Source organism: Triturus cristatus, chromosome 2_2 (genome assembly GCF_964204655.1).
Source record: "Triturus cristatus chromosome 2_2, aTriCri1.1, whole genome shotgun sequence".
Classification (NCBI taxonomy): domain Eukaryota; kingdom Metazoa; phylum Chordata; class Amphibia; order Caudata; family Salamandridae; genus Triturus; species Triturus cristatus.
This window is the reverse complement of record NC_140582.1, coordinates 785,186,355-785,204,110: the sequence shown is the minus strand read 5'-3', so window position 1 is coordinate 785,204,110 and position 17,756 is coordinate 785,186,355. Positions and strand designations below refer to the sequence as shown.

General features: G+C 42.0%; 1 protein-coding gene across 2 annotated transcripts in view; it reads left to right on the top strand.

The window, feature by feature from the left end:
• CEP135 (centrosomal protein 135) overlaps positions 1 to 17,756 on the top strand; it is a 479,333-nt gene that overhangs the window by 121,732 nt on the left and 339,845 nt on the right. For both annotated transcript variants that reach the window (XM_085642056.1, XM_085642055.1), the window contains exons 5-6: positions 1,562 to 1,703; positions 4,495 to 4,579. In XM_085642056.1, the coding sequence (XP_085498182.1) occupies positions 1,562 to 1,703; positions 4,495 to 4,579 (227 nt within the window). The remainder of the gene's footprint in view (positions 1 to 1,561; positions 1,704 to 4,494; positions 4,580 to 17,756) is intronic.

Sequence of the window (17,756 nt, the reverse complement as noted above, 5' to 3'; positions counted from 1 at the left end):
GTTCTTACCTTCACATGTCATTGTAGTTAGGATTACCATTCGGTATAAAGTAAGGATTTCAAGGTATTAGTGTAAATGGCATTGTGTAGCTTAGAATCCAGATTCACTATTGTGGTTGAGCTTCCTTATTCAAGAGACATAAGGACAATATTATGATGTGAAATAGGGAAGTTTAAACAAAAGTGTGTCTGCTTTGTTATGAACCGGGAATGAGTGCATCCCTGAGACTACACTTCAAATCGAATTCCCATTTTCCTCTTTTAAACATCACACTCAGTGTCTGCCGATAAAAGCTACATACTAGAGGAGAGGATGTGGTCTTAAGGATAGGCTGCCAATTTTGGAGCTGAGAAACCAAGGTTTGAGCCTCGGGGTCGACTCCACATCCTGTGATTCTGGGCCAATCACTTAATCTCCCCGTGCCTACCAATACAAGCTGGAAAATAGTGCTCACCCACCAGATAAAGCCCACTGTGTAAAGCTGCAAGGAAATGATCCAGTCCGGTTGGGCGGGGCCTAAAGGAGACCGGGCGGTCGCGAAAAAGCCTCACTTTCAATCGGAGGCCAGCGTTTACCATAAAGGATGACGACGGCCAATAGAAAAGACGGGCGGAGCTTCCACTATACTTCCGAAATCGCCTCCTCGATTACAATAGATGTCGCAGAGCGAGCATGCATGCACTGCAACGCTAGGAGAGACCTAAAAATGAATGTGTCCTTGTGTAACGTAACTGGTGCTCATGTAAAGTGCTCCAACACTTTCGGGTCTAGTTTGCGCTATATAAATCTGCTAAAAACAAAACAAAAAATACTGACCACCCTATAGTACTGTCTGCACTGGCGTGGGAAGATCCGTGCGAGGCACTGCCACCTGCGATTATGTGGTTGGGGGAGCATCGTTTTTTCCCAATCCCAGCACCCTCGGACATTTGGTGTTGTTTCATTTTCTATGAATATGTAGTGGAATCAATGTATTTGAAAAACAATCTTTCCACTGCACAGTACATTCTTATTCTGGGTGACTCCTATAAGATCTGTCTTAAATAGGCATATGTGATGTCTCCCCTGTCCTATTTTATAACATTTGCAGGTACTTATGGTTCTATTCAATTTTGATAACCGCCTCTTTATGGTGGACATGTCTTTGGTGATTTACCTCATTCCACCACCCCAGCACTCCTTTTCAAACTGCCCGTCACACATAGGAAGTTTATCTCTGGAGGCGAGCTTGTTTTAAAGTAACTAAAGAGTAGCACATCGAAAAACATTGGGTCCTTGGTGATGTTAATGTCCACTTGTACATACATGCATGCTTTAGGAAATCCACTGAATATCACTTTCAAAGCCCCCACTTTTTAACTTTATCTGCAGCACAGGAAGAAAAGGGACTGATGTAAATAGGGTTTAAAGTAATTTAAGAGTATCTGTTAGATAGGCATAGATACACAACACAACTTTACATTTTTCTTTTGAGAAATATACAAATATATTTATGGAGCTACCAAATGAAGCAGCAATGCTCCCTTCAATTTTGAGATATATGGATATGATGATCTTTTAGGTGGTAGGAAAAGAACGATTCCGTTCAGACGTCAGCGAATGCAGATTGACCAGCCAGTCTCTCCGTCTGGATTTAGTGCCCAACCAGTTCCTCAGCCAGAAGATCCTTACGTTGCAGATCTTCTCCAAGTAGCTGACAACAGGTAAGGTTGACCTTGGACATCATATGTGTTTCCTTGTCCACAAGAGATGTCACTTTTGTGTAAATTGTTTTTGTGTTGCAGTTTATGCTGCAGTGTGGTCACATAAAAGTGATAGGGAACAGAAGAGAGCAGGGAGAGGATTTGGTGTGAAGGAAGCACAGAAGGAGAAGGGAAGAGAAACCAAAGGGTGTGTCTTAGAATGGGGTTGATGTGTTCTGGTACCCCAGCCCAGTTACTTACATTTGCAATTGTATGCTGAGCTACCTGCACATACAGTATGCTAGGTTGCAGCATGTTATTCAGGGCAGTGTTGTACTTATCCACTTTTGCTAAGATTATTGTACTGATGGCTTTCTGAAAATTGAACAGTGCTTATGAATGAAAGCACCACCTAGTACAAGTATTTAAATCAGGATGGTGAAGCATTCAAAGGGATTGTGACCAACCAACAAAGGATACCGTTAGATTGTTGATTTGCGAAGGAGAGGAGGGCATGGAAGGACATGGTAGATCACATTTGCAAAGATTCCTGACTGAGGAATTTTTGGCAAACATGTTGCCTGGAACAAAATGTCTATCATCTCTTGAGGCCAGCAAAAAGAATGGCTGTGCGTTCATGAGAAGATAAATTCAGAAGGTGTGACAACCACAGTATCGAGATGCGAAAGTACTGGTATGATCTCAGGTCACACATAAAGGAACAAGTAGTCACTAGGAGGAGAGAAGATGGGCAACCCACAGAACCACCTGCATCCCCCATGGAAATGATTGAAACCACCTTCATGCCTGAGTCACTGACACGAGTGAGTAGTATTAACACCTTGAACTGTCTGTCATATAGACAAGTCAGTACATTGTCCTCCCAAACTCCACAATCGGTATTGGGAGTTGGGCCACCATGGTCACAGCAGAGTCATTTGTAATGTATACCCAAGACACTCCCTTCAGCAATCTGGTCCTGCCATACATGATACTGGGAAAGTTAATTGTTGGACTTATAGTTGGATGGCCCATACGTTAAAAAAAAAAGCGTGGGCTGTCTTGCTAAGATTGAGGAATTACATACACTCCCACTAAGATGATAGAGGTATACATATCCAAGTGTAAGAACTCCATATATGGCACGCAAAAGTTATTGTGTCACGCTCTACTGATATAAAAGTATGCATTGGCTTTTCCAGCAGCGGGCACTGTACAACAGGAGAAAGAGAAAGACTGCATGAAGTCCTGGGAGGCGGATATGGGTGATGCCAGCACTGCAGCATCTGTGGCCACCACTTGAGAGATCTACTGCACTTCTACCACCCAGTGTGCAGCACAGGCTAAGAGCAACATCACCAGCTGCAGGAGCAAGACACCATTGATATCACTTCTAAAGCAAGAGAAACATTTGAGAAGGCAGAGGGCTGCCATGAGGGCAAGGGCCAAAAATGGTGTTGAGGGCCATGGGAGCTTGCATCTCAACATAAATTTTGTTGTTTTGAGGGATCAATGCTGACTCTGTGTATCAGTTGTTAAATACAATTTTGTCCTGGGGAAGAGGGGTAAGGGCCTACATAGGACCCTTAGAGGGGGATTCAGGCGAGTCAGTGAACGGTTGACGTCATTAGCCACAGAAACTGAGGCTATGGCAGAGACAGTGACAGCTCTATGTGCAGCCCTTCCTGATGAATCCCTCACCGGTGGATAAAGGAAAATCATTTCGCCGACAGGACTCAGGGATGTGGAAGGTTGTGAGCAAGCGCTACTGGTGTTTTGTCCCCTTGCACATACTGTTGGGCATCAAAGTGCCTGGCTGCTTCGGAGGGTTGCAGGACCTCTCGACTCAGGAACTCCATTGCTTTCCCACATGTGGTGGCTGGTGGCTTCTCTCTCCGTTGTTTCCTGGTCGATGTGCTGCTGTACTCACTCTTAACTTGCGAACAGTGGTTGTATTCCTTCTGCTGTTTTTTGGCACCGGTGCCAGTGTGGCGGTAGAAAGCGTGACCCCGTTTCAGTGGCTTACTGCACCAAAGCTTTCTGCACCAAAATACGTTTGTATTGTTAAATACCGGGTATTTATTGCTCAGTATTTTTCTCGAAGCTGAACCTGACAACATTAATTGGGAGAAAAATCAGCCTGTCAGATTTTTCCAATGTGGTCATATTTCCTGAACCTATGCAAACTGTGGTTTGTATGAGTGTTGGAATTTCACAAGAAACTTTTAAATTAGGGCTAAATGGCAAATCTGTTTCCTATGAGGAGCTCCTAAATTAGGCCTAAATGTTGTAGGTTTGGGAGGTGATATTTTCCCTTGCACACTGAAGAAATTTAGTTCAAAAGAGTGATCTCAGAGAGACGAGGGGTAGCTCCAGATCTGCATCTGTTGGCGTGGAAAAAGGAACTGATGTCACCGCACATGGGTGGCCTTGCTCATCAGTTACAGACCAGAGCAATGTCAGTGCGGAGCCGCAAGGTGCCCTCTTTCGGTGTGCATGGGTACTACTTTATATTTTCTGGGGAGTATTTAGAAGGTCGAGGAATCTGGAGTTAGAGTTTTTACCAGGAAGAGCATTACCAAAGGTAGGTAACTTGTTCATTAATCTTATTTGATTTTTTCAGTATCTAAACAGAAAATATTTCTCCTGCCTGTGTCATTGAGTCACACCCACATGTTCAAGGCATCCTGCAGAACCCCTTCTTTCAAGTGTATTTATCAAACACTTATAGGTGACATTTGCAAATGTGGTTTTTACATGATTGTTTACCACTGACAAAAAGTGATATAATATATGCCTGCATGTGTTGCAGAATTCAGGAACTGCAGCAAGATGTAGTAACACTCAGAGAAAAGTTGGAGGTAGCGGAACGTGGAATTAAAAACCTTACAAAGCAGGTAATATAAAAATATTTGACCTATATTTTTCAAAATAATTTGAATTTCTGTTACTGTTTCAGGTCTATCAACTGCAGATGCATGTAGTGGGTTTTTATAATGTCTCAGTGAAGCCACTAGATTATATGAAATTTGGCTCCACCAGTTCACTCCGCCACTAAGGCTTCAAGATGAATGCCGGTAATTCAGTGGTTGTTCCTCAGACTTTGAGCAGATACTATGAGGATTCAACTGTAGGGCAAAATCATCTCCTCTCAGTTGGGAGAAATAAGTTGATGAATCGTGTACAAACGTTTTATATTCTGGCGGGCTGCCCCATGGTGCAAAGACTTCCTGAAAACCATACAACCATCCCAGTTATATTTTTGAAGTCTGTCCTGGTGAAAATGTTTGTCTAGAACATTTGAGAATGCTCCATCTCTGTGAAAAGGGGATGTAGAGCTTTGTATTACACTAGCTCCCAAGCTTGCTCCGCCGCAGGTTTTTGTCTTCCTAAAAGTAAAAATGTAAAAAATGTTTACCTGCCACAACTTTTGCTCAACCATGCTGCATCATGGGTCGGCAACAAAGGCTGCCTTGATCCTGGTCTAATGCAAAAAGAACTATTGATGGACAGATTGCAGAACAATGTCATGATCCTGGTCTAGCATATCCCGTTGGCTAACACTGAGTTTTGACTTTCCATAACTTTATATGGATTCTGTTTTGTTTTTTCAAGAATACTTCATTTTTCTGATGTTTTTCCGTTTACATTTCTTTTATCTTTGTACTAAATTGGCCTGCACACTTTAATTCCTTTATTTGTTGATTTTCTATAGTTTCACATGTACAACATGTGTTTTATCTCTGCAAAACTTTAATTGCTTATTCCAAGCAACCAAGGCTGAGCCGGTGTGGTGAAAATTGTTTTGATTTCACTCCCACAACATTTCTCGTTTGCATGATATTACTTGCTGTTATGGTTAAACTCACCTCGTCACTAAACTACTATACACTACTCACTAACCTTGTGCTAATGTGAACAAGAGATGTGTTCTACTAAACTACTAAGCTGAGTGTTAAAACCAATATCATAAAGTGTTATTAGGAAGAGAAGTAGTTCAACAATTTTATTCAAGCTTTGCTTCTCCTTGCTGGCTAAGTTCAGTGCACATGTATTCCTTTCTGAGGCTTCAAAGCATTACTTTGGCTGCTATTCAAATAGAGTGTGACTACCTGCCAACCTACATGAACAAGGACATGTGCCGGTAGCATCTGCAATATGAAAGCATCCTTGGATATGTTCCTAGTGCTGACACGATACAGGTGTCACTACCAATCGAGAGTGAACACTAGTGCTAATGAGACAAAGCATGCCTGGGTCATATCTGTACCATGAACTGCCATATGTCAAGCTGAGGTCTTCATCTGGTCATAGAATATTCTTCCCACTTCTAAACCTGCACATATTTGGAGATAATTTAATCTCTGATCATACTGCTCAGCTCCTGAAGTGAGAATACTGTAATCTGATCTGAGCCTATGAGAATTCCATAGTGATGTACACCTATACAGATCTTACCTTCGTGATCCAGGGTCAGGAGATCTGGAGTTGAAGGGAATCCTGCTGGACTGAAGCCTGCTGCTAGCCTGGGTGTCCATCTTTGACCAAAAGGCTCAACTGTAGATCCCAAAGAGCAGTGTGAATTATCTGTGAATTATCTCATGGACTATAGGAGAATTGGAATGAAGAATTCTGCTCCTGCTGGTGCTAACTACTATGCCTATTTGCCTATTAGTGTCTATTGGTATGCTGCCTTGACTAAAAAGAATTACTGGGAAAGCTAAGGTAGCGTCTACTTAGATTACAGTTTAGTGTTCTGGGATGAAGAAAACAGCCATGGAAGGGTTTTGAATCTATTAATGGCAAAATGATGCCCTCATTTTTTTGTTTTTTTGTTTAAACATTATCTGCACTAATGCTTCCAAGTATTCTTTAAACGTTTAATATCATTCTGATTCATCAAATGATGCTATGAGTAATATGCCTAATATTCCACTTTGTGATCCTACTAGTAGACTACAGACTACTATTCGTACTCTAGTCAAAGAAGGATTAGAAGCAGGATGGATTACCATGAATGAGGCAGAATTTCTAAATCCTAAACATCCAAAGATTCTGGCATTTTACATCTTGCCGAAGATACATAAGAACCAGAGGCCGCCTCCTGGTAGACCTATAGTGTCTGGCATTGGTTCTTTATTTGAACCATTGCCACAATTTGTTGACTGGTTTTTACGACCATTGGTGACCCAGATGCCATCTTATTTGCAAGACACTAAACATGTCCTATCCTTTTTGACTACTATTGAATTCGATCCAGCGATACATCTTATGGCCTCACTAGATGTTGAGGCCCTTTACACAAATATTCCACAAGATGACACCCTTCGGACCATCAAGGATCTACTGGAAGAGAATCCTCGCAGTGATCAAACTCCTACGGCTTTTGTTATAGGGTGCGCTGAACTTGCTGTGAGAGAGAACTTTTTTTCCTTTGAAGAACAATTGTACTGGCAAGTTATGGGCACTTCCATGGGCAGTACCTGTGCCCCTAGTATGGCCAATCTGTTCATGCATTGGTTTGAGGTTACACATATCCAGTGCAAAATCCCTTCCACCGCAAGTTATTGCTGTGAAAGCGTTATATTGATGACATCTTAATCATCTGGGAAGGCGTTCAAAATTCGTTAGCAGAATTCTCTAATTGGCTTAACTCTCTCAACATTCACCTTAATTTTACATGGGAGGCCAGTAATGAGACCTTGCCCTTCCTTGATTTGAGATTATACTCGCGTGATGGCAAAATCTGTATGTAATTATACCAAAAACCGATGCCATGCAATTCATTGTTCAACTATAAAAGCTTCCATCCACGGGCACTCCGTGATAATCTCCCTATTGGACAATTTTTACGGTTGAGAAGAAACTGCACTGAACTCTTGATGTACCAGAAACATGCTAATAATCTTAGTGTACAACTTCAGAAACGCCATTATCCTTCACGATGATACGCAAGGCGAATAAGAGAGCGATGAACAACAACAGAGAGGCTCTGCTGGAAACATATGTCAAACCTCCTTCCAATCGCCTAGTTTGTGTCAGTACTTTTAGCCATCTCAGCACAACAATAAAGAAAGCGATCAATTCCGATTGGAATATTCTAAATAAGGGCAAAGAATCTTGTGAGAAACCCCTCTTTGCATTCAGACGAAGTAGGAATCTTGGCAACATTTTGGTACACTCTCGGCCGAGAGTGACTTGTGACATCAGCCAGTTGCGGACGATTAACACAGGTACACCAGTCCAAGGACATTATCCATGTGGCTCCTGTGTGGTATGCCATCTGACCACACGCACACTTACATTGGACTTGGGATTAAAAACTCCCTGGATTTTAACAAATCATACGAACTGTAACTCAGAAGCAGTTATCTACCTTATACAGTGTCCTTGCAAGTTGTACTATGTAGGTATGACTACTCGCAAGGTTAAAACCAGGTTGATCGAACACAAAAGCTCTATCAAGCGTAAGAAATCCAACACCAAATTGACTAGGCATTATTTAGATGTCGGCCACACCGAAATAGATCTAAAATGGGTGGTCCTGGATAAACCCCATTATCATAAAAATATGGTCCCACAGTTTTGTTCCATAGAGAACAACGCTGGGTTTTCAGATTGGGTAGTCATGTGAACGGGCTTAATGATGATATACCCTGGTGTGCAACGACCCCCCACTAAAGATGTTAAGTGTCATGCTATATTACTCTAAACTTATTCTTTCTGCATATTTTCAGAGAAACGTGACTCCTAGTAATTAGGAATCAGATGTAATCACCTTTGACTTAATAGTATTGACACTTTTTTTTTTTTTTTTTTTTTTTGGAAACCGTTTATTACAAGACTCAAAAAATTATACAAATATGGGCCTACAACCTTCCGGCCGGCCGCTAGCAATAAAAGGAGCATACGATATACATTTATAAAACACATGGTGCTGCGGCCGAGCATTTACAGGAGATGACATCGTTGCGTGCCACACTATTCAGACCCCATTATACGGTTCCATTTTAAATTTAAAGAACAACAAACACAAACAAACCCACAAGGCAATCCTCAATCGGAATAGCAACACGTGCTCCCCTAGAGGGGGGATTCTAGCCATCCATAGGAATCTCAAGAGGGGGGGGGAGAGATCAGAACTAGGGTTGGGGACACCTAATGCCCAGGTACCGGGGGGATGAGTTGGCTAAGGGGACGGGGCCGAGTATTGACACTTTTTGCCATCTGTTATAGTGTATGGAATTCCCAGATGCTATTTAGTTACTAGGAAATCTTACTCTTTGATTGTTACCATTTCAAAATATGAGATATGTTCTTAAGTCCACACTTTGCATGTAAGAAAAACGATGAGAGTATTTTGTTTATGTCGTTTTTCCATGTGACCGTTACACGCTGGGTCTCTATAACGCTAAACACAAGGCATCTTATGTATGGGCAGGAGATGTTAACTTGGCTTTAAGAAATGACTTATGATCTCCTTGAACGCCTCAATATGAACGCCAGATATATACAAAACAAGCTAGTGCGTTCGTTTTACTGAGTTTAGTTCTCCGCATTTCCGTATAGCTTAAGTTTACTTCGTTGCCATGACAACTGTTGCGCATGGACGCAATTACGTTGAGACGTACGTCACGTGAACCGCGCTTTCAAGACTTCCGCATAAAAGTAACGCGCAGATCAAACGCGTAGCTCCCCGCAGAGCCTCGGAAGCAGCGCCACAGAGTAAGCAAATGCTGAGTGTTAGGACTTTTCCTTACTGTGCTAGCTGCCTTAGCTTTTCATTTCATGATCGTTTGAACAATCGTTTCTTTTGGCAATTTTAGCTAAGGGGTTAATGGTCCTGTATTTACACTGGGGTTTTTAAAATCACCATTAGAGTTTCCTCATGGATACGAGCACGAGTGGTTGTACATTTTTAAAGTTCATTTGTACCTTGTGCTTTGCAACTTTGGACACTGTATATATATATATATATCATTAACAACTTATGACTGATCACATTGCCAATTCCTCCCTTCTGTCAAGGGAGTACATTTCACAATCACTATACTTCTGAAGGTTTGCCAAATATGTTGGTGTCTGTGTTATGAGCTGGATCAATTATGCCAATGAGCTCACTAATCTATATTTTCTAATAGCATATCGGGCGTGGTATGAGACTCTGAAGTTGGTTGAGTTGACACATACATAATATGCTTTAGGTAAGAAATAAGAATTTTCATATTCACCATTGGTTTGGGCTACGGTTACACAGGTGAAAACTTTTGAAGAGTATCAAGACATGTTTTATTATTGTTTTACAGAGCCCTCTGACCTATCATGTTTTTCGACTTTGCGTTTGATGGTCAAGAAACTGAGGCCTAAGTATTTTATTATTATTTGTGCACTGATACAGCAGAGTGACTATCTCTTGATCCTGATGAATGCCTTGAACAGTAATGTCACCTTTGCAGAAACATGTTGATCAATAGATAGGGTAATCATAACCCTATATTCACTTGCATTTTAATTACTATCACTTAGGCAGGAAGAATAAAATTGTTGCCCCTAAGTAGACACTTTTTAACTACATTTTTTTAACATTTTGTTTTACCACATTGCACTCTGCACCTCCTTACCATTTCGAGTTGGTATAACCAACACGTGCTTTGCACTCCTGCTCCTTCCCTCTTGGGTTAAGTCGTAGCCCACACGGGGTACCCTGCGGTCCCCGTGTGTTGGAGGAACCCAATGATGAAGCATGTCACCCTCGGGTGAGTGAAGGTTTTCGTCCATAACTGGGATATGCCCAATTATATGGTTTGCTTATAGTCTTTAGTGCGCTACCCTATATTACATGTGAGAATTAATATTCCACTTAGACATTTTTTTTTTAAAACATATTTTTATTGGCATTTTGTATTTAACATTACAGTTTACAAACAGCAGGCATATCTTTAATAGCATTGTCTGGTACAACACTACGGTATATCATTCTATGTCACCCCGGGTTCACTGCATATTTATTGACACTTGTGTTAAGTCTTACCATGGGCTGGAAAATAACCTAGTGGAGTAACCATGTCCCTCATATACAATTATCCATTCTATTACTCGCTTCACGTTCTGTTTGTAACTTTCTGTTGGGCGGCCTTCAACACCTCTCTAGGGTACAGCAATACCATTTGTGTTTAATGAGTCTACTTTAACTTCAAACTATAAACTTTTGGTCAGGCATCTTTTCCAAGACTTCAAAGCAGTGCATTGCAGTAACGAGTGGTACAGGGTGGGGATTGTCGGATCTATTCCAATTAGACATTTATAATAAACATTTTTATACCATTTTTTGGGTGTGCTCCAGATTTCAGTGATGACTTCTGGGGTTCCTCTCTTTATCACCTGCAGTTTCCTACTCTTAAGTGCTAAGGAATTTTGTCATGGTTTGCATTCCTCTCTAATAAGGCTTTTAGGGTATAGGGTAACAAACATGGGGCCTGATTCCTGAGAAAACCTCAGGTAGTTATAGCGTTTAGGTGCTCTGTAGTTGTACCTCACATTCCTAACGTGGCGATATTCAGAGATATGATAGGTGTTATCTTCCTGATAAAAAGAGTCCCCTTAAATTATTTGAGGTTTAGTAAGATTAGCAAATAAAAAGTATTTTCCACAGAGGTGTGCCTGAATTACTATATCACTGGCCAACAATTCAATTGAAGATATTTCCCCATAACTGGAAGAAGGATTACATTTGTGGTAGAGACTGGCCAAATATATTCCATTCACGTATTCTCCTCTTGGGTTGTGATAAATGCAACTGCGGCTGCCACTTGGTATTTCACAAGGTGTACGCCGGTTAATCTACCATCTGCATATACAGTATGTAATTAAATTGAATTTCCACTCACATATGTAGAGCAGAATACATTTCTTAATGGCAGGCTTGTGCATACTGCAGGGTCAATCTGTTTGGGTCAATTAACTCTGGAGAGACAAACGTTGCCTGTTTTGGCTACATATACTGCCCGTCCTCAGAGACATGGGTAGAATGTGAAAACTACTCGATACACGTTGATTCAACTAATTAACATATATAGACAGTTTAGACAGTTTCTTTTTATACAAACTACAGTTTTGCCAGCTGTACATTTGTCCCTTAGTGGAGGCATTAACCCACAGATTATAAAAGTTGTTTTAGAAAACTGCCTGACATTTTGGGAAGAATTTTCCATTTTGTGCTACAGCGACAACCATCTGCGATGCTCTTCCCCACTTCTTGCGGCCGCCTCCACTGTGAACGAGGGTCTTCGCTCCAGACTTTCAGCAGTTAATTTTTTCAACAGGACTGACCCAGGCCCTGTATCCTACCGCAGTCGTCCTTTCACCCCGTCACGCATGACCTGATAGCCTTGAGTGAGTCTGTGTAGTTTTTAGGGGAAATACCTACCTGAAATATTTAAATTTGCATATCTCCAATTTCTACTGATATCATCTTTGTCGTTAAAAATTTTATTATTTGTGCCCAGATAACCCTAGGTGTGACAGTGTTGCGCTTTACAAATGCCGTTTGATTGAAAGTTTACTCTGTTTTTAGGTCTCGCCTACGCACTACGCATGCGCTGCATGAGAGGACCTTTAGCCGTCACTCTGGTCATTTTCAAGCACACACTCATGCTTGTGGTGGCATCCACCTTGCGGGAGCGTGCAGGGACGCGCCACAAGCACAAGTGCAGTCCTTGAAAATGAGCAGACTGCTAGCGCGCGCGCTCACCACTACCGCATGCACTCCTCCGCCTCTTTATCTTTCAGCGCAAGGCCCGCGCGCTTGTTTTCTCTATTTCATTCATTGTATTTCCAACCTCTTTTCCTCTTGCATGCCCATTTCACCGCCTACTTGTTTTTCCCACTTCTCCAGGTATTTCTTGCTCTTCCATACTCCTTTTGTTTATTTGTTACTTCTCTAGCTTTTGTCTAGATTCCCTCTTTCACACATTGTCTTCATTTGTTTTCTCCCACTTTAAACCTTTTAATCAAGACTTCATTTTTCTTGTCCCCATAGTCGAATTAAACGCTGTTGTATAGCGCCAAACCCATGATAATCCATTGAAAGGGAGCGTCACGTAGCGAGAACAGCAAAATCACTCGTAGGATTCCCTCCCAGAACCACATAAAATAAATTGACGCAGAAAAGCACAAGATATGCCAGTGTAAACAAGTGCAAACACTGCACATGCGTCAGGTTAAATGACATTGCACTATTTTTCCAGGCGTGATACATGTACTTTTTGGTGAAGTTACATCTTTATTTTTGAGCCACCCTATGGCTTTGGTTTATCTTCAATGGTTTTCTTTTTGATGACAGATGTAACACAAGAAAGCACTGAATTACGGCCTGTGCACCCTGGCATAGTGCTAAATCAGGCCTTTGTGGTTGCATCATCCATGATGTCAAAAGTGGATGTTGATTTATAGATATGCTGCTGCAAATTTTTTCCCATTCACAAAAAAGTACAGTGCTGATTTGCACGCAGCATTGCAAAAATTTGAGTAAATCTGTGTCTTTCTCCAAGTCCATTCTAATTCTTTCATTCACACTTTCCTTATTTCTCACATTTGATCGGTCCTTTTATCTTATTCTTCTACTTTCACCACAGTCTTTCTTACTTAACATCAGTTTCCTTGTCCATCTTATGTCTCCTGCCACACATTATTTTTCTTTCACTTTTTCTATCTTCTCTCTTGTTTTGCACTTTGTATTTTCAGTCTTTCTTAACTTTCTCTCATATTGCTGTTTGTTTTTTTCTTTTGCATTCTCCAGGTTCCAACAAAATGTTTTCTCTCTCACTTTTTCTTTATCTAATTCCCACTCTGTTCTTTCACACCATGTTTTCTCTCACATAATGTTTCTATCCTCTCTCTTATTTTACACCACATGTTTCCTCTGCCTCTCTTTCTCTGGTTTTACACCAGCTTTATTTTATTTTATTTGTTCCACCTTATCTCTCATCTCCTACCTTGGTTTGTTTTCTCCTTCACCCTTAACATGTTCTGCATGCTCCACTTTTGTATTTTCTTTTTGTAGTTTTAGACCATTGCCTTTCACTTTATTCTATCTTCTCTTGTTTAACACAAGATGCCCATTTTCCCATGCCACGTTATATTTCCTCTCATTTTGACATCTCTTGTATTTCCTTCCTGCTTCTTTCCCTCTTGCTTTTTATTTTACCCATTTACAGATTCTTTATTCTTGGCCCTTTTTTTTTTTACGTTCCCTTCAGCGCTGAAAATGAAGTGGGTCCTTCAAGATTCAATGGAGCCAGATTTTGGCCGGCCTAGGGTAAATGTTCTGATTCTGTCCCTGTGCAGTTTGCCATCATTGGGACACCTACAGCGACATCTGCATTTTGCATGCTTTGTAGTCCAAGCAGCAACTTGCAAGAGGTGAGAGAGGCCTCTTACTTTCAGCTCCTAGCTGGGCCCAACTCGCATGCCTCACTTAAAAGGCCATCAGCACATCTTTTGTTCAAGTCTCATCTTGGCTGGGCTTAGCGTGAGCTTACCACCTTGATTCCAGAGCCAACGATCAAACAAAGACATTCAGCTTATCACTTTACTAGTGCTTGAGCTGAACTATGAATTGGTGGCATGCTTTTTTGTTTTGCAAGCTCATTATGTAAGAGCTATGCGTGCACTGTAAGAAGGTCAGATACATCGGCTTAGTAATTACACTAGTAACCATGAAGACAGCACTTGTTAATACATCCTTATTATTGCCCAAAGGAACCCATTCAGCAGCCTTAGAATAACGAAATATTGAGGAGAAACAGGTTCTACACTTGTGCCTGGCAGTTTTCATTTAGCTCCTTGTCTGCAGTTCGTAACTCACTGAGTTATATTACAAGGATTATAACTTGTGATCTGCAGGTAACAAAAAGAGCTCTGAAGCAAAAGCAGTAAACCACTGAGCTGGGTACATAAAATACAAATCTGCGACCGTAAATTACACATTGTGCTGCTATTTTATGAATAGGCAGATACATTTCTCCAGCAAGTGCATAAACCACCTGAGGTATCTTACTGTTATTATATCCAGAAGATTGCTGGGTATACAAAGATCTCTTCAATATATTGCCTTAATGTGAAAGGCATTTGGAAATGAGGCAGAATAAAAAAGAATTAAAAAACAAATATGTAGGTTGACTACTGACCGGGTTGGAGGAAATGCTGCTCCCCATGTTCTGCCTCTCGCAACTCCACTCATTTCTGCTGCTACCCTTTATCACCCCCCCCCCCCATTATGGGGTCCCTAGTTTTCGATTTCCAGCACTGGCTCCCTGTCTAGTTTCACACCATGTTTTACTTTTTCACTTTCCCATCTCGTTACACTTCCCTAATTTCTTGTTTTCGCCTATGCCTTTTTTTCTAACTTTGTCCATCTTTGTTTCTCTCATCTCACCACCTAGTTCCCCTTTTCACTTCATGCATTGCTTCATACTTTGGGTCCCATTACAAGTGCCTTGTTAATACCAGGAGCTAATACAACCTATTGAACACTGATACCGCAGTGCTTGTTTTTTAGGTCTCGCCTACGCAGCGTGCATGCGCTGCATAGGAGGGCCTATAGCCGTCGCTCTGGTCATTTTCAAGCACACACATGCTTGTGGCGGCATCCACCTCGCGGGAGCGAGCAGGGGCGCGCCACAGGCACGAGTGCAGTGCTTGAAAATGAGCAGACTGCGCACACATGCACCACTCCCGGGCACTCCCTCTCCCTCTCCCCCTCTCCCTCTCCCTCTCCCTCTCCCCCTCCCCCCCCCACCCCCAGTCCACCCTCCCCCTCCCCCCCTCTCACTCTCCCCCACCCCCTCCCTCTCCCTCTCTCTTTCTCTCTGTCTCTCCCTCTCTCTGTCTCTCCTGCTCTCCCTTTCTCTCTCTCTGTTTTTTCCCGTTTTAAAAAAAAATGTATCTTTTTATTAAAGCTCATGTTTAACATGCTTTTCTTATGTATAGTTGAGAAACATGTCCCATGTTATGAATTGTTTATAACGGACCAATTCAAACTATAACCCAGAACATTTGGCACGCGTCGTGCGTCAATATGGGCATAGACTGTTTTCCATACTGGGTTCCATTTCCTAGAAAAACACACCAGAATGTAGAACGTGCACTAGTAAATTGATGATGTAATAGCATGTTTTCCCATTTGGGTTTGATCTCTCGGAAGCAAATGTCCAGGAACATTGAATAAACAGTTGCAAAGTGATGACGTCGCATTTTGTCTTCCTATGTGTCTTTTTTTTTTTTCAAAAACGTTTTTATTAGTAAATGCACATCAGGTCGCTAACAAGGCATCGCAAGTGCACATCAAATGCGAAGTCTGCATCCTATGGCATAGACCCATTGGGTACCCGCTTGGATACCACTATCATCGTAGGGGTTACTTCGATGTCTAACTCTGTAGTCCGTTTAGGTGCGCCATGTCTCCGGCAGCCATGTGTGTGACGGCGTTGGTTACTATGGGAACGATCGGCCATTTATACCACATGCGTGTGCTCTGCCCAGCCGCTACCAGCTAACAAGCATTGGCATAGCCAATAGGTCACGCCTTTGGGACCTTATAAGTATTTAGTTATGCAGCACAATATCCTTACTGCAACAACATTAATTGTTGTATGGCTAAACACTTATAAGGTCCCAAAGGTGAGACCTGTTGGCTATGCCAATGCTTGTTCTAAATTGGTGTGGGATTTTTCTTGTGTTGTATTTTCAGTTTATTACTGTTTGTGTGCTACATAAATACTTTACACATTGCCGCTAAATTAAACTTGACTACTTATGTACCAAGCTGCCAGAGGGTTAAGCACAGGTTATTTTAGTCACTTTAGGTGGTTATCCCTGACTGGGATTTTAGCTGTTGCTTGAGTAGGATTTTGTCCCACCCAACCCTAATTTCTCACTGGAGATATCTAAATTTAAAGGTAACTTGCATAAAGGAAAGACTAGTTCATATAGAGATGGTGACACTGAGGGCCAAATTACGACCTTTCAACCGGCGTGGCAGTTCCCGCTGTGGTGCCCTTTCAAAGGTGGTGGTGCCCTTTTAACAGGCAGCGCAATAGGAATGCCTCAGAAGGTTCCTGCAGGGCATGGACTCTAAAGTCCATACCGTGCAGGAACCTATTTACAAACACAGAGGTGGGCACATGTTATGCCCCCTGTGTGCATCCACATATGTTTGAGGCACATGGGGGCTCTGTAGGGACCCCATTGTTTCCGCTCTGCCAGCTTTTCATAATGGTGGAACCGCCATGAAAATCCTGGCTGAGAGGAAAGTCGTAATATGCTTGGCCAGACCCTGGCAGCCCAGCCAAGCATATGGCAGCCTCTGACCGCCACTCCTATGCCAGAGAACGGCCGTTCCCTGGCGTAGCCAGCGGTCCTAGGACGGTCCGACTGCTCAAGTTGTAATCGGCAGGTCGGACCGCCAGTGCTTCGGTGGCTGGATCCGCCACTGTCGCGCCGCCACTAGCCTGGTGGTCCTTGGACCACCTGACTCGTAATGAGGCCCTAAGAGTTAATATAGCTTTAGAAGTAGGATGAAAATCAAGCCTTGTTAAAGATACCACTCTGATGAGCAATACTCACTCTTCAGCGGCTCGAGGAGATCAGAGATGCTCAAATAAATCAAGAAGTGATTGTTCGGGCCTTCAATAAAGTCTAGCACCTGAAACTGCAAAAGGGTAATTCTAACAGAAATAATGGGAAGATTGACTTAAGAAATTATATCCTAACAAGAGAAAGGTAGCTGCGAACCAGACAAAAAATGCCTTGCAGAAAGAAGCTTAATTTGACAAAAATGCCATGGGTTCACAGTGCCAAACAGGGCAACCAAAGTAACAATATTCTGGCAAGACCTCAAGCATCTGCTGAAGACAGTGGAACTAAAGAATATATCCATGTTGAAAAACCTGATGGACATTTGGGTGAACCAGATAAAGTCTTTGAAACTGAACTTCAGATTAAAGGAGCCTGTGTGTTAGTGAATGCGTCTTGCTTTTTAGACACTATTGTATACAAAAAGGGCTTGCTGCCCGC